Source organism: Physella acuta, unplaced genomic scaffold (genome assembly GCF_028476545.2).
Source record: "Physella acuta isolate Inbredline_101_S28 unplaced genomic scaffold, ASM2847654v3 ptg000781l, whole genome shotgun sequence".
NCBI classification, from domain to species: Eukaryota; Metazoa; Mollusca; class Gastropoda; family Physidae; genus Physella; species Physella acuta.
Window position 1 is genome coordinate 379,612 of NW_026732299.1, and position 24,634 is coordinate 404,245.

General features: G+C 32.4%; 1 protein-coding gene across 2 annotated transcripts; it reads left to right on the forward strand.

The window, feature by feature from the left end:
- The first annotated feature begins 3,347 nt into the window (after positions 1-3,347).
- On the forward strand, positions 3,348-23,307 carry LOC131950839 (regulator of G-protein signaling 7). 2 transcript variants are annotated; one of them, XM_059313068.1, is made up of 17 exons: positions 3,348-3,610; positions 14,001-14,097; positions 14,449-14,615; positions 14,755-14,806; positions 15,490-15,554; positions 16,491-16,567; positions 17,263-17,344; positions 17,671-17,772; positions 17,927-17,988; positions 18,312-18,425; positions 18,535-18,738; positions 18,881-18,976; positions 19,160-19,288; positions 19,462-19,632; positions 20,192-20,226; positions 20,432-20,467; positions 21,426-21,557. In XM_059313068.1, exons 1-16 carry the CDS (start codon positions 3,542-3,544, stop codon positions 20,461-20,463), a joined length of 1,554 nt encoding a protein of 517 aa, XP_059169051.1. In that variant the 5' UTR covers positions 3,348-3,541; the 3' UTR covers positions 20,464-20,467; positions 21,426-21,557. The 2 variants fall into 2 exon arrangements, with proteins under 2 accessions (XP_059169051.1, XP_059169050.1); XM_059313067.1 differs by lacking the exon at positions 20,192-20,226 and having other exon boundaries at positions 21,426-23,307.
- The last annotated feature ends 1,327 nt before the right edge of the window (positions 23,308-24,634 follow it).

Below are 24,634 nucleotides of genomic sequence, written 5' to 3' on the forward strand. Positions count from 1 at the left end.
TCCTTAATAATATAAATCAAATATTATGTTAAATACACTTTCGCAATTAATTTTTACAATTTCGGTACAATACATAACTTAATTTATCACGAAATATTTATTTAAACGAGTTTTGATTTTTCATTAAAATAGTAAAAAAAATTATTAAATTTTTTTTTTAAAACGTTATTTTCCATACCAAAATGACGAACTCTTTATTTACTTTTTCACAAACAATTGTTTATACACGAAAATACGGCATCTGGATAATACTAACGATTTTTTTGAATCTATAGCCTGTTATAAATACAGCCTGATATAGCCATATAGCGTGTTTTCTCTATCATTAGCAGGTTTACGTCATGGTGTCACCCCCCCCCCTCCACCCTTGTTAGGATTTGTCAACTTTGCTCTTTAAAGACTATTTAACTCACTCTAATTATCACTTAATTAAGTGGGATTATCATTCTGTAAATATTTTGCTATTTTTGCCTTGGTGTCACCCCCGACATGGTGTCACCCGGTGCGGTCCGTATCCCCCCCCCCCAGCTACGCCTCTGCGCACCAGTGACGGACTCCGCTGAAAACCATTTGTAAGTTGCCTTCCATGAACAAATCTGTAGAAGGTGCCCTCGCGTGTGTTCTAAATGAGGTTTAGTATTTTCTTTGGAGAAAGAGCGTCCAGGTGTATCTCGATCTACACAGGTAAAGGATTTTTTTTTCATAATCGATGAAATTAATTTACAGAGGTGAGTTCCACTCTAGTGTGCGCAGTGTTCTGGTCCGTGCAGGATATATTCTGTCGGAATCCTGCTTATTCGTATCTTAACCTTGGATCAAGGACATTCATCATCAGATTTAAAAGGCATCTATTAAAAACTTTCCCTGACACTGAGATGAGTGGGATTCCCCAGTAGTTTATCTTTGTTACACTTACCGTTCTGTTACCGTTTGTGTTTATTCTTCCGCCCGTACCCTCTCAAAGAATGGGTGCAACATCTCTAATGATTCTTCTATATGTGAGAGGAAGAGAATCGATGTGATGTTGTTTTTGTTCACTTCATCTGGGCATCTTTGTTGGGACAAGGAGGTTTACCAAACCTGGGGGAACAAATTACACAATTAAACAACATTAACACCGAACTTCGTAAAACTTGTTAACAATACATTTATTTGACGTCACAATGGTTTACATGTTTAAAAGTAGACTGACCCCACTTGACGCTGCAACGAAAATAACACAATTAAGACATTCTCCAGATTTAATAACATATCTCTTGAAATTCAAATACAAACCAAAAGACAAAAATAAATAATAAAACTTACATTTCAACTGGGATATTCAATAGGGCTATTAAATTAATCATTCGTTGTTTTTGTTAAATAGATATGATCGCACAGTGCATATCAGTATTACACCAGTTAGTAATAAAACAGATAGTATTAGTTACCTCACAAGTTAAAGACAGTTACAAGTACTATGGACGTTTCGACCCAAGGTCTTCGTCAGCACACAACAGTGTGGTTACAGATTAGACAAATAAAGACAAACAGTAACACATTTTTTGACTTAGCTCGACAGTGAAAACACGTCTTGTCTGCTAGCCACGATATCCAAAAGAAAAGACGCGTGAGAAGGACGCTTGGACACCGTATAGGGGTGAGGTTGGGGGCGTGGTGTATGCGGAAGGGGGGAGGTTGGTTAGGTGCAGTATTACACCAAAATGTAGATAAGTCAAAATCGCAAAGAAAAGTGTCATCATCCCTATTCTATCTTCACTGCTTTAACCACAGTCAAATCCTTCCATGAATACCCTTTAGTACTCTACAATTCGGCGCCCCGTGAGCGCTATAGCACAGAGGCGTATCGAGGGGGGAGGGGGGGGGCGCGGGAGGTACATATGTCCCAGGGCGCCGAACTTAAGGGACGCCAAAATGTGTTGGAAAAACAAATTATAAATAGTTTTAGGGGGGTGCAAATCGAAAGTTTGAGGGGGGGGGGGTACAAATTGAAAATTTGCTCCCGAGGGGGGCGCCAAATTGAAAGTTTGTCCCCGGGCGCCGGGAAGGGTCGCTACGCCTCTGTAATAGCGCCAGCTTTTGTTTTAAAGAGTGCGATAGACAATGGATACAATGGGGATGGGGCATTATAGTCGTTCACTAAACCGAAACAGGTGCGTCCGCCGACACCTCAGTAGGGTGCGATTTTCTCCGTGCTATCTTCGGACTTCCTTCTAGCCCCGCGGCAACGCGCGAGGACGGCACGATAGTATTCTAATAAAACACTTAAGGTTGGGATGTCATTTCTAGTGGAATAGTGCATCTTTGAAGTTTGTGAGAAACTGCTCGGTTATTAAGAAAATGGTACTCTTATCGAGTTTAGAGATACTTGAAGTAACTACAATTTCCGGTTACTGGTAATCGTTAAAAAGATGATAGAAAAATAAATTGGATATAAAACTTTGGCGTATACTACTGCTTAATTGAGACGGTACCCAAGTTATCGTGTTCACACAGACACAGAGACTAACACACAGACACGATTGCAACCTAATTTTTTCTGACTCAGGAGGTGTAAACGTCGAGATACATCAACTATCGATTAAGAATTTTTACGATTACTTTTACATTCACTACAATACTTCAACATAGAAGTCATCCATAAATGACGTTACGCTTTTTTTGACGATTTTTACCTCCCCCCTCCCCTCCGTCACACGTCATCACAAAAAGCCAGACCCCCCCCCTAAAATCTCACACCTCAACCTACAATCCCCCTCAAAATTGCTTATGAGTTTTTCTAAAAGCATGGATATTTTTCAAAAATCTTGTCAGAACTCTGTCAACATAGAGTATTTTGATCAATTCCTATTACAATTTATTAAAACCGATTTCTAAAACGCGGAATAGGAATTGATTAAAATACTCTATTTTGACAGATTTCAGACAAGATTTTGGAAAAATATCGATGTTTTAAAAAAAATTCAACTGCAATTTTGAGGGGGGTTGTAGGCTGAGGTGTGACGTCATTTTCAGGGGGGGTCTGGCTTTTTGTGACGACGTGTGACGGAGGGGAGGGGGGGAGGTAAAAATCGTCAAAAAAGCGTGACGTCATTTATGGATGACCCCATACCCATACGAGAAAGTAAAAAAAAAAAATCAAACTTTTGGCTTCGAAGAAAAAACTTGGTTCGGAGTCACTTGCTGTAGGATATCTAAATAACACTTGGATAATATTAATATACCACATTACATATAACTAACGTATTTTTTTAACCCCTACACATAAATTTAATAAAATTTAATAAATACAGATTATTAATCAATTATCCAAAATATATTCTCGTTTCCTGACGTGATTTAAATAGATTGACCTTAAGGTTAACATCCTTACAGCAGACATCGCTTCCGCATATAGATATACTAAGGTCTATATATAAATAAATATACATAGATCTAGACTAGTCTAGTCTATATACAATAATTGTAAGCTAAAGTAATAAAAACGAAAATGCATCAGTGCAAAATGATAAAATATATACCTTAAATTTGTTGAAAGAGGATGGTATTTGGAGCAAGGACAATGGATACATGCCGTGACACAAAACCCCGACATGCTGTCTACGAGAAGGTGATATTTTTTTGTTTTGTAATAAAAATAGAAAGTAAATAAATAGATCTAGCTACTGTAGCTAGATCTACTTAGATTAATTATTAAGTAAATAAATATCTTAAATCTAGAATATCTAGATCTCAGATAGGCCTAATAAAAGATAGGCCTATCTAGATCTAGTATCTACTTTTAAAATCTAGTTTTAGTAGTTATCTATCTATATCTAGGTAATTTAAATTTATCGCTTTTTTAAAAAACTTTTTTAGGTAGGGAGGGGAAATTTCATAATTGCCATTGGACAAAAAAAATTATAGGGGCCTATATTTAGTAACATGTTTGAATAGTGGGTGATTTTCGTTTTTAAGGTCATTTCTATTTTTAACTTTTTAAATGTTTTTGCGCTTTTGATTGGCAAATATTAATATAAGCCATTATAAGGCACAACTCGTCAGTGAATTTTATCACATGAAAATCATGAATTGAGTCTATGCTGTCTTAGGAGTGTCTTGTTTGACAATGCTCAAATTACAACTTATTCATAACATAAAATTTAAAAAATTAGAAAGGCATTTATAAAAAAGGCTGTCCTATTTGTGTGTATTTTTACTTTTTTAATTTAAATAAAAAAATATAAAAAATAATATTGAAAACAAATCTTTTGAAGTTAGAACCACTTAAAATTGGCATAGATCTTGTTCTAAATTTGACCGACTGAAAAACTTGACCCTAAAACATAAATTTGCATGTACTGCCATCATTTTTATTAAGCCTAGGCCCTATAGTTTTATTAAATAATTTGATCAGCTGAGCATTTCTTTTTCATTATAAAATATAACTGAAAACAACACAAGATGCCATAATTATTGAAGGACCTAATGATTTATGTTCCCATCCCGCCCTTTCTGTCCCATCTCCAGCTGATATATTTATCATTATTGCGTCTCTATTTTCTACTAATTAAATATCATTTGTACTCTCATTTGGTCTGCATATTGTTTATTATAAAGCACTAATATATTTAGAATGTTAAGCCCTTTGCCTATTGAATAAAACAATTTAGAGCAAAACGCTGGTCGAAGTTAGAGCAACCCGGTTGAAGTTAAAACCAAACAGAACGAAGTGGGGTCAGTGTGTAGCTGTGCATATAAAATTTCTATTCTCCGTTGTGGTTGGTTAACTATTTATACTGAACCAATCAGCAAAGGATAACGTTTTTAATAGTGAAAAAATGAAACAGCTATGTTGATTAGCTTACAAGATATAACAAAGAGAAACGAACCTACAGACCAGACTAAAACGAATCGGTCAAAGTTTGAGCAGTCTCCCCTACATAAAATCGTCCGTGGCTAGTAATGTACTAAAAAGTTACTTTGTTGTCAAGGCTTTAATAGAAGTTTATTGTGATATATTTGTGAAAAATATTATAGATAACTGAATAATAAACCAAAATCAATGGTTTAATATATCAATACAGGCCAGAAATTACCTTTAAACAACAGTGTTTGCGAGCAAGATTTGCTATTTAAACAACAGCTATTTGTAAAATAGAGTGGCTTCCCCTGAATCTCCCGCTATAAGTTTGCATCTGATGAAAACATAGCTAGTCTTCATTTATTACTGAAAAGTTTTAATTCAAGTGTTTAAAAACAGGTACATAAATGAAACTTTGAAACATTTTTGTAAATTTCAAAACATAAATCCTCCTAAAGATGTGAAAAAATTATTAAAATTTAAGGAGTCACCTGTTTTTCACGTTACTAGTCACAGGCGATTTTACGTACTACCATCTTATTAAATATTAACTAAACTACCCGTTATCTAGTTAGATAACTGTGGGTTTCGGGGGTCATCCATAAATGACACCACGTCTGTCACTTATCATCACAAAATAACCAGACCCAACATTCAAAGAGACGTTTTTTTGTCTTTTAAAAACACCAATTTCGGCTGAGCATGGGTCTGACCACACTATCCCTTCATATGCTGACATCACAGGTGACCTACCCAACTCTACTTCACCTGCCTGCTCAGTGTCCCACCAAGTCTCAGACAACATGTTTTTATCATTTAAAAAAACAGATTCTGGCCGAGCATGGCTCTGACCACATTATCCCTTCATATGCTGAGGACACAAAAACAGGTGAACTCTACTTCACCTGCCCTGTATCCCGCCAAGTTCCAATAGGCAACTTTATCATTCACATCTAAAAAAAATAATTGAAAAAAATATTAACGTTGACATGATGTGTCTAGAACTCGTGCCACCCGCATGGAAGCCTATTACACTAACACCTTAGCTATCTAGGATCGTGACGTCAATGAAGTTTTTTTTGTGCTGTATATTAATAGTTCGAGTCTGCTTAAGAAATTTGATTTACGTGAATAGGCCCTAGATCTTTCAAATTACATTTTATCTTAAATTAGCCAATTCCATAGCTAAACAAAGATTTATATAAAATAATGGTCTGAAATAGTTTAGTATGGAAACTCATTATTAATATTATCTAGATCTAGATGGAGTTATCTAGATTCTACGACTGGTTTGGTTAAGTCGAGTTTTTGCCGTAACTCTGGATCTAGAACCTAGATAGATAAATCACGTGTATTCTTGAATTAGATGATCTGTGAAGCTAAAAAGCCAAGAGTTATATAAAATATTTAAGGACTAAAATAGTTCAGTAAACAAACTCAAAAATTTATTCTGATTTTAAAATGATTTTTTGTTGAAAATTGATATTAGTGTTGGAAAGTAATAAAAGTAGCAAACGGATATATCGTTAAAGCTATAGCGACAGAAAATTAGCTAAATAATGTGTTATACCTGTGGATGGGCAACAAAATCTTGTATGGAAGCCGCCATTATTGTTGTAAAAAGTAAATAAATCATTTGACGTCACTATAAAGTCATTGTTCTGAACTTTTATAATTAACAAGCCGGCCCGCGGCATAACATACGCCGCTATTTAGTTGTTTTATTTTCTACTTTTCAGTAATTCATAATTTGTGAATTCGACAGTACCAATGCTGCCACTGAAAATATTTGCTTTAAAACACTAACCCCCCCCCCCCCCTTCCCCTAAACCCGACCCTACACCCCCCCCCCCCCCTCCCGTGAAAGCAGCCTCCTGTTAGTTATTTCTTAGTTACCTCCTGTAAGTTTAAAATCGAACTAAATTATCTGCCCCTAATAGAAACCCGGCTCTACGGCTCTACGATTTGTAAACATTTAGAGTGAACACAGCTCACCAGACAATGTGGGGGTGGGGTGGGGGTGGTAGTGATAGTGATAGAGAGAAAGAGAGGGGACTGCAAGGAGGCGTTTGCAGCTTGTTTTCTAACGGCTCCCAGAAGAGAATTATATATATAGATGTGGTTAATCTACCAATGAATAAATCAATAAATTAATTAACGTCTTTAAATTAATTTGTGATTAATAGTCTTTTTAAAAAAGAAAATTGTTCTCTCCCTAAATACTATTTCACAATTCTACACATAGTGCAGATTCTCTCCTGTAACCAAACGGACAAACAAAAAAAAACAACAAATAAATATTCAAACATGTAAACATGTAGGCCTATATAGATAAACTACTAGGCTATACCCTGTTGATCATGGAATACAATCCCTGGCCACTCCGGTTGACTTCAAGGGGGGGTGGGGGGGGGGGGTTGGAGGGTGTTATTTAAAAATAATTGTGTATGTTCAACAAGAAAAAAATCATAAAATGAAAATGAGTGTAATGGCTAGTTCCCAAAACGCTTTAAAAAAATAAAAAATTGTAACTAAAATTTTATTGTTTGCCATATTTAAAAAAAAATTAGTATGATTAGCTAGACTTTTCAAGCCTATTCGAGCTAAATTTTATGTATTACACACACACAGAGTTGCATTTATATGTATGCCATTAACCCAAGATATACATCATGTGTGTGACCTTTCAAAAGTTTTACATAACATGGTTGAAACATGAAATGAGCACTGGCTGAAATGCTGGAATGAGAGCTGGCCCAGGCTTTTATTTGGCTGAAATACAACCATAGTGAAATAAAAATTGTAATTTTAGAATGTTTTTTTTTTTGGCTTTTTAGTACATTTTCTAAGTATGTTTGTGGCTCCGCAAATTTTGGAATGTTTAATTAATTAACCCACTTCCCAATTGTCAAATTGAGCTGAAATTCAGCACAGTGTTAGATGTTTGATGACAATATCTGATGTTTAAATCTAATTAAAGGCTTTTATTATTCAGTAATAATGGGAGATGACAAGATAAAATACTAACAATCTCTTAATTCGAGGACCATCAAGGTGGACTGTTTTCATAATTGGCTGTTTTTGTGCCCTATCGTCGACCATGAACTAAATATGGGGACAGTTAACTGAATTTTAGTTTAGAAATCACAAGCTACTGGGCAGATTTTAGCGCTAATATGTTTAGTCGTAGCCTTTGTATGGTGATCTTCATTTCAAACAAATGACAGAGAAGTGGAAAATAATTATAATACTTTTCACATAAAAACATTTATTTAAGATGAAAGGCCTTTATTATATTCACAAATCACAAGTGGAAAATATACTAAAAAGGAAAAAAAAAAGTCTAGTTGTACCTTACTAAAGCAATATACTTGTATGACTAAAAATAAAAGTCTGGGTCCTTTCTTATGGAGAATATATTCCTTTCATAGGTTTACATTTTATAAGATAAGACCTATTTTAAATTTTCACCATTGAGCGCCCAGGCTTTTTTTAGTCATACCAGCATATATCTTTAGTAAGGCTACAGCAAACTAAATTAAGTTTTTACATAATAGTGCATTTTCTCATTTTCTTAATTTTTTTTAATGTGAAAGTTTTTTCTTGTACCTTCAACTTGATACATATTTAAAAAAAAACAACATTTACACACATTGAGCTTATGTATGATTGTATGGGTACAAGCATCACATTTTATTAATTGAAAATATATTTCTTTTTATAATTGCTCTTAAACTTAAAAAAGTCTCATTACCATTCTCTGTGAATGGTATGTGGAGGGGGGGGGGGGAGAGACTGAAGGCTACACTAGACCAACACGGACTGCTTGATCTGCTTAATTATTTGTGGGGGCATTGATTGAACTGCTGTGGTAGTCAGGAAAATATAGAGGGTTATGTACGAAGTAAAATAATTTGTTCACTTTACAGACACATGTTTATTCAGCTTTCACAAGTAGGCCTATGGTAATTTAAGTTTTAAGTAGTAATACTAGAACTTACTAGTATGTTTTCAATGTTTGTGATAAGGGGTCATCCATAAATGACGTCACGCTTTTTTTGGACGATTTTTACCTCCCCCCTCCCCTCCGTCACACATCGTCACAAAAAGCCAGACCCCAACTAAAATGACGTCACACCTCAACCTACAACCCCCACCCCCTAAAAATGCATTTGAATTTTTCTTAAAATACGATATTTTTCCTAAATCTTGTGTGAACTGTGTCAACATAGAGTATTTTAATTTTAATCAATTTCCATTATAATTTATTAAAACGCGAAACAACGGCTAAAATTCGTTTCCTAACATTGCTTTTTTATAATGAAAAAGTATGACGTCACACCATCTGACCCCCCCCCCCCCCCCACACACACACACACCCCTTTCCTCTCATCACACACCGTCACAAAATTACAGACCCCTACTAGTGTGATGACATTTAAGGACAACCCCTAAACCGCTGGTTCAGTATCACGATTTTCAATCATCCCCCAAGTGGTACTGTCCTTAACATACGCAATCGTGCTTTAATTTACTTTAAACAATGTCCAGAGGTATTTGCGGAATTCGTATCTGAATGGAGAGGGACGATTAGGTACTCTATAACTCTCCCATGCAAATTTAAAATAGTGTTATAAAATGTTCACATTTTTTGTCATACACCTTTTGATTAGGAAAAAAAAAACAGCCAATAATCATTACAGCGGGAGTAGTTAACCGTATTTCATAACACAAACATCGACCATGTCGTCTGCTAAACTAAAGATTGAAAAAGTCGCTAAAGCTAGCTAGAAAAGGCGCCATACATTCAGATGACTGATGAAGAATGGCGATTGTTTGTGTAGCAAACGTCTACTACATCGCCGTTATTGTTATTACATAAATAGCCTATGTACCATAGTGAGTCGATTTAATTAATCAAGTGCATGCCATGGCGACGGAATAAGTAATTGAATTGATTGAAAGAAGTGCTTCAAATAGTACTGTGTTTTTGAAGGAATAATTCTCTATTCACAATGGACAATACAAAGAGCTACGCTGACTTGCAAACATTGACGGCTCTTGCTTTGTTACGGGTAGCCTTGTAAATTATATCAAGATTAGTGGACATTCATTTTGAGTGTGTATCATTAGAATAGGAGGAAGTTAATTTCTAAATTTAGTTGATATATGTATGTTGTAATGAGGGTTGCTAGACGACTTTCTTAAAGGAGACTGACACAATATTTTAAGAGGATTTCATCAAGCGTTACCAAAAATGTATTTTAGACGTGTGTTTATTAAGCGGCATATACGCGACATTGCCCGGGTTTAAGAATATATTACTTTTTGACTTAACTCTAACCACAAATAACCAAAACCATAGCACAAAAAAAAGAAAGAAAAAATGCCAACATAACACAAACGAAAACTCAGCAAACCCAAACACAAAGAAAACACAAAACGCAAACCCAAACATAAAGAAAACACAAACAAAATAAACCAACACGAATACGAATAGAAACGCAAACGCAAACAATAACTCAAAAGAATGCAAATAAACACAAACATAAACACAAAGTGCTCACAGTCTAGCCCGTGGCACTTAATCGCACCATGCTGGGGCGCCGGCGGAACCGCCTGATTCAACTTAGTAAACGACTATAGTACCCCAACTTATTCATAGTCTTATGCACTCACTTAAACGAACGTAGGCGCCATAGCTAACACGGGAAGGCCCGTGGCGCCAAATAGCATCCCGTCGGGGCGTCTGAGGACGCTCGGAATCGATTTAGTTAAAGACCTTTCTTATCCATAGTCTATCGCACTGTTTTTAAAACGAAATTATGCACCATGGCGCTCACAAGATAAAAAACCGGCAGGTGCGATTTTGGCGCCCTGGTCTTTTTTGGGAAGTAATGTAGGAACCCGTGCCCCGATAAATATGGTCCAAGCGCAGGCATTGTTTACATTTAAATAACTCAGTTTTAGAAAACAGGGTCACGCGTCTAAGACTAAGAATATAGGACTGGTAAAGCCTTGATGGAACCCTTCTAATATATTTCGTCAGATTTTATTTTTGTCTTTTATGTATTAATACACCTTTCATCTGATCGCCATGAAACTTTGAGAAGTTGTTGAGAATACTTCTGGGGATGTTTCAGCTAAAAAAAAAATCAATTTCGCGCGGGCGGCGCCCCAGCATGGTGCGATTTGACGCCCCGGGATAGACTGCGAGCACTTAACGTTTATGTTCGCGTTTGTGTTTTCTATGTGTTTGGGTTGGGGTTACGTTTGTGGTTGGGTTTGAATTTGGTTTGTTTTCGTTTGCTTTTTCGTTGTGCTTTCTTTGTGTTTTTGTATTTGTGTTTGCGGTTTTTTTTTTGTGTATTTGTTTTGGTTGGTTGTTGTTAGGGTGGGCAATGCCGGGTATATGCTGATTACTAAACACACGTCATGGCCCCTTACAGATAGGTTTTTCACAGAGGCAGGGCCTGGCCGGGACAGCTAGTGTGTATATATATATATATATATATATATATATATATATATATATATATATATATATATATATATATATATATATATATATATATAATCAAACAAAAAAGTGATTTTTCTTTGTTTTATGCTTTTGTACTAATTCAGTAATGATGTTATAGAGTAGACTTGTCTGAGTATATATACGCATTTGGTACACATTAGGTATGTACACACAGCTAACTAACATCTTGTTTGATTTTCGCCGCTCGATACTTGCAGATGGTTTTATTTCGCAACCTTCCTTACTAAGAAAAAAATTCATACATTTATAAACCTAGCTCAATGTAACCTTCTTGCTTTAAATAACTAGTTTGTTTTGCAACAACCATTAATAGAAAGCAATATTTAGCGTCTTTCACAATACGCCGCCAAACTCTTAGAAAATCGTGTTCATTGCTATGCTCAATGGTTCCCAACTTCTTGGGTACGTTTTTCTAAATTATATTCATGCGTTCTACGCAAGCAGTTTGCTCAAGTAAAAAAAAAATGTGCAAAAAGTCGTTGAAATAAGTTCCGGGGGGGGGGGGGCATTACTTAAAGTATGTTTTCTATGCAAACTTCATTTCGTTGGGGGGGGGGGGTGTGCCTGGAAGGAACTCTCTTCACAATCTGGAGTAACTCGACAGGGGGGGGGGGATATAACCTTCCATTGTATTAGTTGTTTTTTTTTTTACTTTGACGCATCTCCTTTGCTTTGTTTTATAAACAGGGTTATCTCACAGTCAAATGCCATTATTAATATTATTTCTTGAAAACTTAGTATAGTCTAGAATTAGTATGCAGCCTACTTTTCATTTCGCGAGGTATTCTGTGCGATTGTTTGACTGCATTTTCGGTTGGTAAACCTTATCGATTTTAAATATCCCGAAACACGGATTCTAATAGAATTGAAGGCAAAATGCCCTCATTTTTGCGTTGAACTATTTACAAGTATTAACGTCCTAAATGGTCTTCGCGATAGTTTGTGAGTAGGGCCTACGGTCTACGGTCTGCGTTTCCTAAGCTAGAAGAAACTGAACATATTATCACATCATAAAATCAAAGAGCTAACACGTGTGAGAGTACGATTAGATCGTTAGATCTTCTTGTCACACCAGTTGTGAGAGGGGATAAATATCAACCACTCAGATGTGAGAGTGGGGTCGATGAATTGAGATGACAGAGATATACAACACACGTTCAAGTTCAAAATACAATGTTCTTTATTCAAAGTTATAATCATCTTCCTACCTAACCTAACTAATCTATTCTTTACTGTATACTTTTTACTACTGCTATTACTACGTCTATCTAGCTGTTCACTGTACTACTATTCACTACGCACTCACATGACCAATCCTAACACTAAGACTAACTTTCTGTTCCTTAGCTCTACATATTACGATCGTCTGTTAACCGCTACCTATCAACAGCCGCTAATCTTACTACTGGCCCACGCCTCAGTGGTCAGCTGACCGTCCCATGTGACTATTTGTAAATAAATGAACATATTTTCTAAAGATGAATAAAAACTGGTAGTAGATGACGTCACGCATAATGGAGAGGGTTAGGGGGTAATGATTTTTGTGAACAGTAAATTTATTTTAAAGAGTGAAACAGTTTTGTTAATCAAAGGCTTTTAAAAGAAATGAGTAGAACTTAACGCAGACGTTTTGGAAGTGCGCGGTGCGGGGGTGATTCGCCTTTGATATTGAAGGCGGGAGGGTTGGGGGTGGGTCATAATGAGCTAAAATTGACTTGCGCAGTATTATTTATTATTTAAAAACGATCCCACATCTTTAAATCGTCGGTATACAGCATCACTTTTCTCCATTGTTAAGTCAATAATGAAGTGGTAAAACAATGAACATATTTTCTAAAGATTAATCAAAACTAGATCTAGTTGTAATTATTGTAATTTTAGTAAAACTTTTAGTTAAAACTTATAAAAATAAGTTTGAATTGATGTATGCTGACTAGCTTTCGGGATCGTTCGTAGATGACGTCACGCACAACGGGGAGAGGGGGGTAATGATTTTTGTGAACAGTAAATTTATTTTAAAGAGTGAGACAGTTTTGTTAATCAAAGGCTTTTAACAGAAATAGACCTTGACGCAGTCGTTTTGGAAGTGCGCGGAGCGGGGGTGACTAGCCTTTGATATTGAAGGCGGAACTTGCGCAGTATTATTTACCATTTAAAAACGATCCCACATCTTTTATTCGTCTTTATACAGCATCACATTTCTCCGGTTTTAAGTCAATGTAGTTTTTCCATATGTGATCCAAAATATGTGAAGTCAAAGCAATTATGTTTTATTATGAAAATAGTACTTATTGTAAAATGTAATAAAAAAAATTGTGATCGACAGTTTTATTTGAGAACTCTAATAAACAATAAAATATTGCAGGCCTTCAAATAAGCTTCTGTAAATTACATTTTTCAATTACTTTATAAAACCTTTTTTTTTCAAACTTAAGTTAAATTTGCTTAACATAAATACCTTTCAAGCTTGTTTAATTATTATTTATAATATTTTTTTTACAAGTTTTATTGATTTTAACTTTTAATTATCCTCAATTCGTTTTTAATAAAGCAACAACTGGCCACCTAGAAACTAATATAAGAAAATGAAGTTCAATATTTTGTTTGTTTTAGATGGAAAAACTTGTCCAAGAGATGCAGCAGTTGAAGTCAGGTGTACCTGTCCGTAGTCAAAAAACATTCCTTACTTTCATCCCATCAGTGTTCAGTGGTAAGTAATACTATTTATTCATTGCCAATTCCTGAATTTTAAAAAGTGAGGGGCATTGTAGAACAGGGCATTGTATAGCAGGGCACTGTAGAGCAGGGCATGTAAAACTGGGCATGTAAAACTGGGCATGTAAAACTGCATTGCAGAGCAGGGCATTGTACAAGGAGGAATGTGGTAGAAGGGAGGGACATAATAGATGGGGAGACATGATTGAGGTGGGGGGGAGACAAGGTAGAAAGGGGGCATGGTAGATGAAGGACATGGTGGAAGAGGGACAAGGTAGAGGGGGGGCATGGTAGAGCAGGACTCTTTAATTGTTGTGTGGTTAACATGTTCTGTTAAATGTTACAGGCAGTGATTTAATACAATGGTTGGCTTCACGATTAAAGATTTCTGAAGAGGATCACATGGAAGCTGTTAAAATGGCAATGCTTCTTTGCCATTATGGATATATTTTTCCAGTTACTGATCAGAAAAATTTGACTGTTAAAGAAGATGCATCACTCTATCGATTTCAAGTACAAATATCCAAATTATATTGTATTGTATTAAATGTGATGTAATAAATCAGGTCTTTGAAATTAATAAGTTCTGAAACATTAGGTATTCATTTTCAATCTATTGAGCGTATAATGTTTTTTTTTTTTGTATTTACAGAAACCATACTACTGGCCTTCCCAAAATGCAGAGCCTGATAATGTTGCTTATGGTAAGTAGTATTTCTTAGTTAAATCACCTAACCTTGCAAGGTGATCAAGATTTATAAATAAGACTACAACGAAAAAATACTCAGAATTTGCTGCGAAAATTCAATGGAAAATGTCACCAACAATCTGAAATATGCAAAAGGTCAACTACAAATACAAACATAAGTATTAAAATATAAGGATGGTTGTTTCTGAACTTGTTTTTTTTTTGTAAAAGTAAAATAGCTCACTTCTGAAATTTTGCAACAAAGAACTATAACTATTTAAGTAATTAAATACAGTACCGAGTAATACAGTGGCAGCGCACACTGTAATTAAATAAGCAACGCTTTGAAGGAAGGTTTTTTTTTTATAAAAAACTTCTCATCTTTGCAAAATATTAACTATTTTAGTTTTGATTGTTTGTTTGAATGGGTATACACATGTCTGACTACACATTTATTAAACTCAGTGTAGGCATTACATATAATTAAATACCTTTCTATGAACAATCTTACTAGTATTAAAAGATCATGTTGATTTTAACAATTTCTTTGATCAAAATTGTTTTAGGATTTTAAAAATTTCCTATTATGGTTTCAGGATTAATAAAATTCGGGGATTGAATTTCATGATTCACTTAAAAGTGGGTGGACATATTTAAACCAAAATTTGCAAAAAGATGATTGTTTAATTTTTTTTACAGCAATCCACCTAGTTAAACGTTCTATGCGTAATAAGCAAAAGCATGGGCTAGAGGATTATGAACAGGTACTTGATACATTTTTTTACATTAGATTTTGTGTAGTGCAAGTGTCACTAAGCACCATAAATTCTACTAGGAAATCTTTTAACAAATTATTAGTTTCAATGCTTTCACTTTCTTGTTTACAGAGTATAGAGAAAGTATTGTAATCATGCTGAATAATCAACAGATATTTAGACATTTTTTTACTCTGAAAAATCTTAACTTTTAAATTTTGCCTGTCTATGTATATATAAACAGGATAATTTGAGTACTGACTAAATTTCTTACCTGAGTATTATATCAGATTTGTAGTTTTCTATCGACTTTGAGTGATTTCTGGAAACTGCAAGTGGTACTTACTACACTTTGTGTTTCGTTAGGTAGAAAAAATTTCATTTAAGTGTAGGATGTTATTTTTTAATTACTCTCAAATTTGAAGTGACCCTCTGATATCCGGAAGTGGTACGTTACTCAATTTCCAGTTTTTAAAATACAAATAACATAAGTACCATTTCAGTTAGGATGAATAAGATCTTACTCCCTTGAATCTTTAACATATTGAGTGATTTCCCATGACTAGAAGTAGTACTTTACCCTATTTCCAACTGCTCAAAAAAGATACCTTTTACTGGGCTGATTTTTTTCAAACTATGTAGGTCACAACTCAGTGACAATTTAGCGTGATGTAAAATCTGACTTAAATGTTTAATTATTAAAAAAAAATTAATCAATGTTTCCTTGATAAAGTACTAATTTTCTGCTCTATTATACACACATTGTTTGCGTTCACATCTATTTTAAAATTTAAGTATTAAAAAACAAAAAATAAAATACATTTCTATTGCACGATTGCACTGAAAAGGCCATACCAATCCTCACTGTTATATAAAAATAATATTATAAATGAATAAGATAAGTGTTTACAAATATATCAAGTAAAACTAACCTTTTTTTTTAAGGCAAGTTTGACCAAATTGCAAACAATGTTGTGTGATAAATGGAATTTTATTGTCACTCAAGCTCAAGACCAAGTAAAGTAAGAAAGCTTTAACAATATTTTTCTTTACTACTTTTAAAATATAAAAAAAAATCTAAGGATCATTCCTTATAAAATAAATGTTTATAAATAATATCTTTTTGTAACAAGAATTGTATATTTTCGTTTTCTTTAGTTGGAGGTATAATTTAAGAAAAATGTGTATGATACTAGATCTAATTTTGAATTCACACAAAAAAAACTGGGTCTGGGTTTTTGTGGCGATGTGTGACAGGGGGGAGGTAAAAATCGTCAAAAAAAGCAAGACGTCTTTTATGGATGACCCCTTAACCCTTCATTTGTTTTTTAAATAGTAAAAGTGTTCAGATTTTTAGCACATTTACCGCATAAAATTTTCTACATTTGTATTCAAAATTACATACCATTTTTAGAATCTATGATTTTTGTGTACATGACAAACTAATCTCTTGGCGGGAGGCAAAGTATTGTAAAATTATAAAGACATCTACTGAGAAAATAGAGATTATAATGTGGGTTGGGTCTATAAAGGTTGAGATTTTTTTTAGCAAAAATGTTACTATTTTATAATAAATTTGTTTAGTTTAGCACTGTCTTAAATTTTTGATTTACATAATTATAAAATAGTTGATTTATATAATAATAATTTTAAAAAGTTTTCATTCAGTTTAAAATCAATTTTTATGTATAAAAGAACCATATAAATTATTTTTAAGAATTGCTAAAGAAAGAAAAAGAACAGATAAGTCCATAATGGATAGCCAAGAACGTGCTTTTTGGAGAATTCACAGACCACCGGTAAGTGTGGCTGTGTGACATTGTAGGCCTACCTAGTATATAAATTAATGGCATTTTATAATTTTAGTTCATCATTGCTTGTATTTTAATGAAACATTTTGGAATATATATATATATATATATATATATATATATATATATATATATATATATATATATATATATATATATATAAAGTATACACTCCTGGTGCCATGTTTAGTCAGTCATATTTTCGTAAAACAAGAAAAAGATAAGGATTCAAGTTCAGTTGAATTACAATTAGCCATAAATATTTTTTTCCACAATCTGATTCCTTTAAATTGTCCTGAATTCTATAATCAAAGCCTGGGTGCATCAAGACTTTAGATGAAGGTCCAAAACGTAATTTTCAACCTAGTCAGATGGCCGCTAGGCGGAAGAAAAACAAAGACCTACTTCAAAAGGAAGTGAGTTATTTTTATTTATTTATTTTATTTTATTTTTTTATAAAAATCTACTACTTTTGAAGTTTGGGATATACAATTCATTTATTATTGAACATCTCTTTATTTGCACTCAAGTTCACTATGTATTTCATTTTGACTTTTGTTTATTTTACAGATAAAATATTTGTTGAGATCCATAAATATATGTAGAGTAAAGACTTCCAAAGCAATTGAAAAGTGAGTATCCAAATGTCAAATCTTTTTTGTCTGTCACTAGGTCTCAATCAGTGAAGAAACTCATACATTTTAATGTAAATTTATCCATATACTTATTCACTTGAAACCAGGTTATTCTTATCTATTCTAATTATATATATTTTTAAAATGCGTATTTGTTTTTTGGGACCTTATCCCATTGTGTTTAATGAAGAAGATTATTTAAAATGTAATGCTACCAAACTATTTTACAAGTAAAGCTCAAATTATATTTTGTTTTAAATTCACTTAACTTTAATGCATTTTACAAAATCAGAAATAGCATTGGCTGATTTTAATTTCAGTTTAGAACATTTTGCGGAACAGTACTTTGATCTTGACCCTATGTTAACAGCTCCAATACCATCTAATCCATGGATATCAGATGATACAGCTTTCTTTGAGATTAGCGATAACAAGTAGGCCTCTATAATTTTAAAATTAGCTTTAAATAGTTTTAATAAATATGTTAACATTAATGTTAGTGATGAATCTGCTTGATCGAGTTAGCTATTTCTATTTTAACAGCACAGAAGTTCCAACAGAGCAAAGAATAAAGAAGTGGTCTTACAGCTTGCAAGCACTGATAACAGATCCACGTGGGAGATACGAGTTTGAGAATTTTCTTATTAAAGAATACAGCCATGAGAACTTTAGCTTTTGGAGCGCTTGTGAGGCCTTAAAGTTCTGCCGGCAGTCTGAAGTAGAAAATCGTATACAGAAAATTGCAGAGTTAGTTGATTTCAGTGTTCAGATAATTATTATTTTCTTTGTTTTTAATTAAAATTTACATAAATATATTGGTTAAAAAAGTTGATTATTTAGACATTTTTATTATAACATTGTGTTAAAGCACTGTATTTATACATTACAGAGAATTTTTAACAGATGGAGCCCCTCATGAAATCAATATAGACAGCAGATGCAGCGAGGAGGTTCAAAGGAATATGAAATTATCGAAACCTAACAGGTACTTGACTTTACTTTTTAATTACTTTTTGTTTGACATGAAGTTTTGTTTATAAGTGTCTGTATAGTTTGCCAAGGCTTTAGCTCAAACTAGATCCCACAATCATCCACATCTTTCAGAGATGTCAGAGAGGCCTTAAAGTTAAGTACAGTAGCAGTTACATTAATTATTTTTTTTTGATAGATACACCTTTGATAGTGCCCAAGAACAAATATTTTCTTTGATGAAGAAGGATACCTATCAGCGATTTCTTCGATCAGAGCAGTACAAAGCACTTTTAAATATTGCGGCACAACCTGGTGGGAAGAAAAAGTAGGTTCTTTACTTGTAAACAAAACTTTAGATAGAAACTTTAACCATTCTATTATATTTAACTTCTTTATTGATTTATGGGGATATCTTTGATCAAGTATTAATTGCTTGAAATAGCTTAACAAGATGGAAATAAGATTCTAACTTATAACCAGCATATATTTTTCTACAAGATTTTTCAGTTTTGGCTCTCGTAAAAAAAATACATTGACCCCAAGTCCTAAACCTAAACGCCGTGGCAGTGCAGGCAATGATGCTGACATGGAAAATGCAGGAGTTGCACACCATTCCTACAGTACAGGAAATCTTCGGGAATTAGATGACAAATCTTCAGTCATGCTAAGGTATAGTTCCATTTTATTTTTACATTATGCTCTTTAGTAAAAAAAAAAAAAATGAATGCTGGAACAATTTGTTTTTATCCTTTAGGTAGGCATTTTCATTATTTTAATAACAAATTAATGTCGTGGCATGAGTTTTGAGCCATGGTTGTTTAAAGTTATGTCTTTTTTTATTTATTTTTGTTTTGTTTTATAAAGTAGCATCTTCCTTACATTATTTTTTAACATTTACATTTCATTTTTTAAAATAGAAAACATATTTGCCTTGCATTTTTAGTACTGTATTTATTTATTGAAATCTAGCTTAGAATCTTTTATATATAAACATCAATATACACTTAAATAAAGAAGGGTCCTTATTGGTTGTCATTATTCAATGGGAGCTACATTTAAAAAAAAAAGAATTAGGCCTTTAAATATTAAATCTAAATGCAATATAAAAAACTGGTAAAGTTAAATGTTTTGGCTCCAATTTTTTTCTCATAAGTCTTGCATGGTAAATATTGATAGTAGATTTTTAATACCTTACTGGATGTCAATACTGTATTTATCTCTTGCATAGACAATTAGATAGTAAAGATGGCCAGTTTTTGAATAGTAAGTAAATATGATTTCTATTTTCAACAGTACATTGCTTTGAAAAGTCTATAAGAATTCAAGGCCAATATTTAATTATATAACCAGCTTTTCTTAGTTTTTTCGATTTGTTATTAAAGAATGCTTTTTTGTTTGTTACCAATATCTTAAAGATTTGTTTGAGCATGTTAAGTTTGCAGTGATGCATACCCATAATTGTTTTCAGACGAGATGCAAACTCATCAGACAGCAGTCTAGCAAGGTGGTAAGATTTTTATCTTATAAGTGATTATGGTTATGAGTAATTTGCTTGAAAACTTCTATGTTGCAAATAAAATCTTAGAAATATTATATATTTTGATTATGATATATATTTAGCATTATAAATTAAATCATTAATAAGAATCCAAGATTAATGCAAAGAAATTGATTGTTTTCACTGTAAAAGAAAATATATTACAGTGGTCTAAAACAATGTCGTATCATCTTAATCAAACTAAAGATATTAAAATTCATCTCTAAAACTACATGGGGCAATATATAATACAGTAAATGTTATTTGTTAGATTGTGCATGCACTTGAAGCTTTAAGTTGTCAAATGGCATGCTCACCATTCTTCATAGATTAAAAGTTTTGGATATTTTTATTTTATTTAAATGACAAAATCTGTTACAAACTCCATATTGTAACATTTTAAAACATTTGTTTTCATAATCATTAGTGTTGAAATAAATAATTTTTGCTGTGGTTTATAGCATTTAGAAATGATTGAAAAAATGAGAGGTCCGTTAACTATAAATTTTATGTGATGTTACTCAAAACAAAATGAATTTTTTTAGCATGCATTTAATACTTTCATTTTTTTCACATATATTTATTACTTATTTATTGTTAAACTTTTTTAATGTTTGAAACTTATATTATACTCATCTGCTTATGATAAAAGAAACTAAAGATTTATGAATTTTTATAATTAGATGTGATTATAGTTCCTCTTCTTATTAAATCTTTTATTTTTTTACTAAACAGATAAGAAAAATATTATGTTTTGGTTGTCATGAATTAATAAGTATTCATTTATGAATTTTAAAAATTAAATATTAATGATTTTATTATTACTTGGTCATAGGCTTACACAGCATATCTCTTTTTTTCGGAACTCAAAAGTACTCTTATTTTATTAAGTTAATCTTTATATTATTGATAACAATTGTTTCAGTGATACTTCACCTAACTTGGTGGCACGTCACAGCTTACGGTCACCTCAAGGAAGTCCACGGAAGAGTAAGCAGCTGGAAGTTCCTAAATATTCTGCTGTAATAGCTGCTGATTCCAGTAAGAATGATGCCCCTTCTTGTTTAGCTATTGCTGTTCCCAGCAAAACCAATGTTGTTGCTCCGTGGGAAGGAGTGGATTAATTTTATATTTGCATTATTTAGTCTTTTTGTTATTAATATTAGAAACCAATTTTTTTTTCAAGAAAAATCTGTAATTGAAAGTTGCCAGGAAATTAAAAAGTTTGAATCAGTTCATAAAATATTGGGAAATAACTTTGTGCATTGTGAACTTATTTTTTGTGCTTCACTAAAATAAAAGCTATAAAAATTAGTTCTTTATTGCTATATTTAGTGTGTAGGTTGATGTCTTTTAATCATTCGCGTTTGAAACCTGTAATATTTCTACACTTAAAGAAATTATCAGTTATCACTCTATTCCCTTTCAAGCATGAAATAATTACGGGTAAAATGTACATCAACATGCTAACCATATCATGCAAACTAAAACTTAAAAATACTTGTAGTTTATGATCCTTTTAATTTGACACATAGTGACAAAAACAACTATGCATTTTAACAGTAACTATTATTGGGGACAGGGTGAAATAAAAAAATTAGTTTTTAAAATTATTTTGGGGGTTTATTCAACCAGTAACCAGTTTATTATCTTTTGGAAAATCTGCTTATAAAAATGTTAATCAGTTTTTGTCAGTCTATAACTGCTGAAGAATTAATATAGACAGGTATAAAGCTAAGGCTAACGGTTTACTTTGTTTAGGATAACTTGGTTGCTGTAAGTATGTAAAATATTTTGCTTTAAATTTTTTGATGCTGAAAGAATCACAGTATATTCTTAGTACTGTACATACTAATTGTGGAAAATTCAGTTAAATTCATAGAACACATTTACATTTAAATAAATTTAATTACTTAGTAAGATTTATTTCAATAAGTAAAGAAAATGTTAATGTTTTATATTTTTATGATTGTATGATTTTTAAATGATGTTCCAGCGTTTTACAAACAAATACGTTAGTGTTTGGACGGACAAAAAGAAGTTTAGAATTATTTTATTGATAGCTAAATTGTAGTATTAATAAATGTATTTAATGTTAGTGATGTCATGTTTCTTTCCCATAGATCACAACATTGAATTTGTAAATGCGTTGTAACATTAAGAGTGTTAACATTTATTTCATGTTGCTGTTAAATGCATTATATTAGTCAAACTCATTAAAGTGCAATTTTTATGGATAAATATCATCAACGCAGCTAGCATTTGTGTTTCAGATTAGTTTCACTGTAAATTTTTTATTAAAATTGAGATTGTTTTCTTAGAGTAAGACATTTTGGTTCATGATAATCGTTTTCTATAAATCTTATATGAATGTGGATGTTTAGCAAATTCTGATTCAGTGAATGTTCACACTGATTGGAATGATCCATAATAATACTGGATGCATAAATATTGTGTATTCTCAAATTTCTCCCTTCCTAATTAATGCACTAATTTTTTTAGATTCACATGAAACCCTTTGTCATTTTAAAACTATATTTCTTATATTGTTCTGTTGTAGAGCTTTGTAAATGTCCTGTCTTTACTGGTCACAGCTGTTTCTTAATAGGAAATTCTTAATATCAATTTATAAACAAATGTACATGTAACATACAGTTGTTTTTGCCTCTAATTTCATTTACATCTTGATGAGATGTCAGGTGTCACTAAGAAGAAAGGAATTTTATTCAATAGATTCAACTATAATTTAATGCTACTGCAGAACATTAATAAGTAATTTACTTAGACTAGCTTTAACACCCCCCCCCCCCCCCCCCCCCATGTGAATGGCTGTAGAAAGTTCAACACAGGGTTTCAGTTTGTGCTATACAATACTTCTAGCTACCAAATTCATAATTTTCTAGATTTTAGTTTTTTTTTATGCTTTACTTAAAAAAAAATTAACTTATGTTTATGAACCTGCAACTTTTAAAGTAAAGTATCACTCGAAAACTGTAGGTGTACATGTTTAGTGCTGAATAAGTTCTTATTTTTTAATGTTAGTTACATACAATATCTTACCGTTATACAAAAACACTGTGAAACTGAATTGAGGAACAAGTGAAAAAAATTCTTTTGTTTAGCTTAACCACAGCCACTTCATGTATCAGGTAAAATGTTTACAGATGTTGCTCTTTTTGTCTGTGCAAAATAATTCTTACAACAAAAACCCCTTAAATAATGTTACACTGTTAAAGCTGCATTACATTTCAAACAGTCACAAGCATTGTCCATTTATATGAAATCTCAAGTAGTGTTTCATTTTAAGCTCTTTTAAGGAATATGTTGTTACTTTTACTGTGATGTTTAGTTCTCTAGTCAATGGACAATCCTTCAACATTCCTATACTATTATTTATATTTCGTCTCATTTTGTCACAATGCTTTAACAAAATTTGATTGGATATCTTAAATGATAGACTCAATCTTTTACCATTTAGAGACCAGATTGTTACTTTCTTATTATCTGAAAAAAATAGTGAACTAATGTTTTATGTTTATTTATGGTTTTGGTGATACCCTCTTAATAGTATTCAATTCTTTTTATGATCTCAGTTCTCTACATTATTTTAATTATTGTATTACAATTAGCTCAAAAATCACCTTTTATAATTTCACAAATAATTAAGTCTTAATCAATGAAATGAAAATTAGTTAATGTACATTTATATTGTAATGTATTAAAACAATCACATAACATTTGCTTTTTTAATTGTACTTGAAAAAAAAAAGATAAGGACATTTTTAATTTTCATTTCTTTTGACTGTTTTATTTTTTATATTAAAAAGTGAAATAGTAATAAAATATGTTCATACCTATACATAAATAGTTTGTTTTTGGAATAAAGTAGAATAATAAACCAAGCTACTTACAAAAGATGCATATCCGGGTAGACTTAATTTAATCTTCCATTTTGTGTTGTAATTATTAATGGTGTTATCATTAATTACTTGCTAATTATATCAAATAATTTTTACTAGATTTTCAACAGATATTTGTTTGATCATATTTTTTTTTTAATTCTGACATTCTTTTGTTCAATTATTTTATCATTCCGTTACACAAAATAATTTATCACAATTTATTTAATCTATT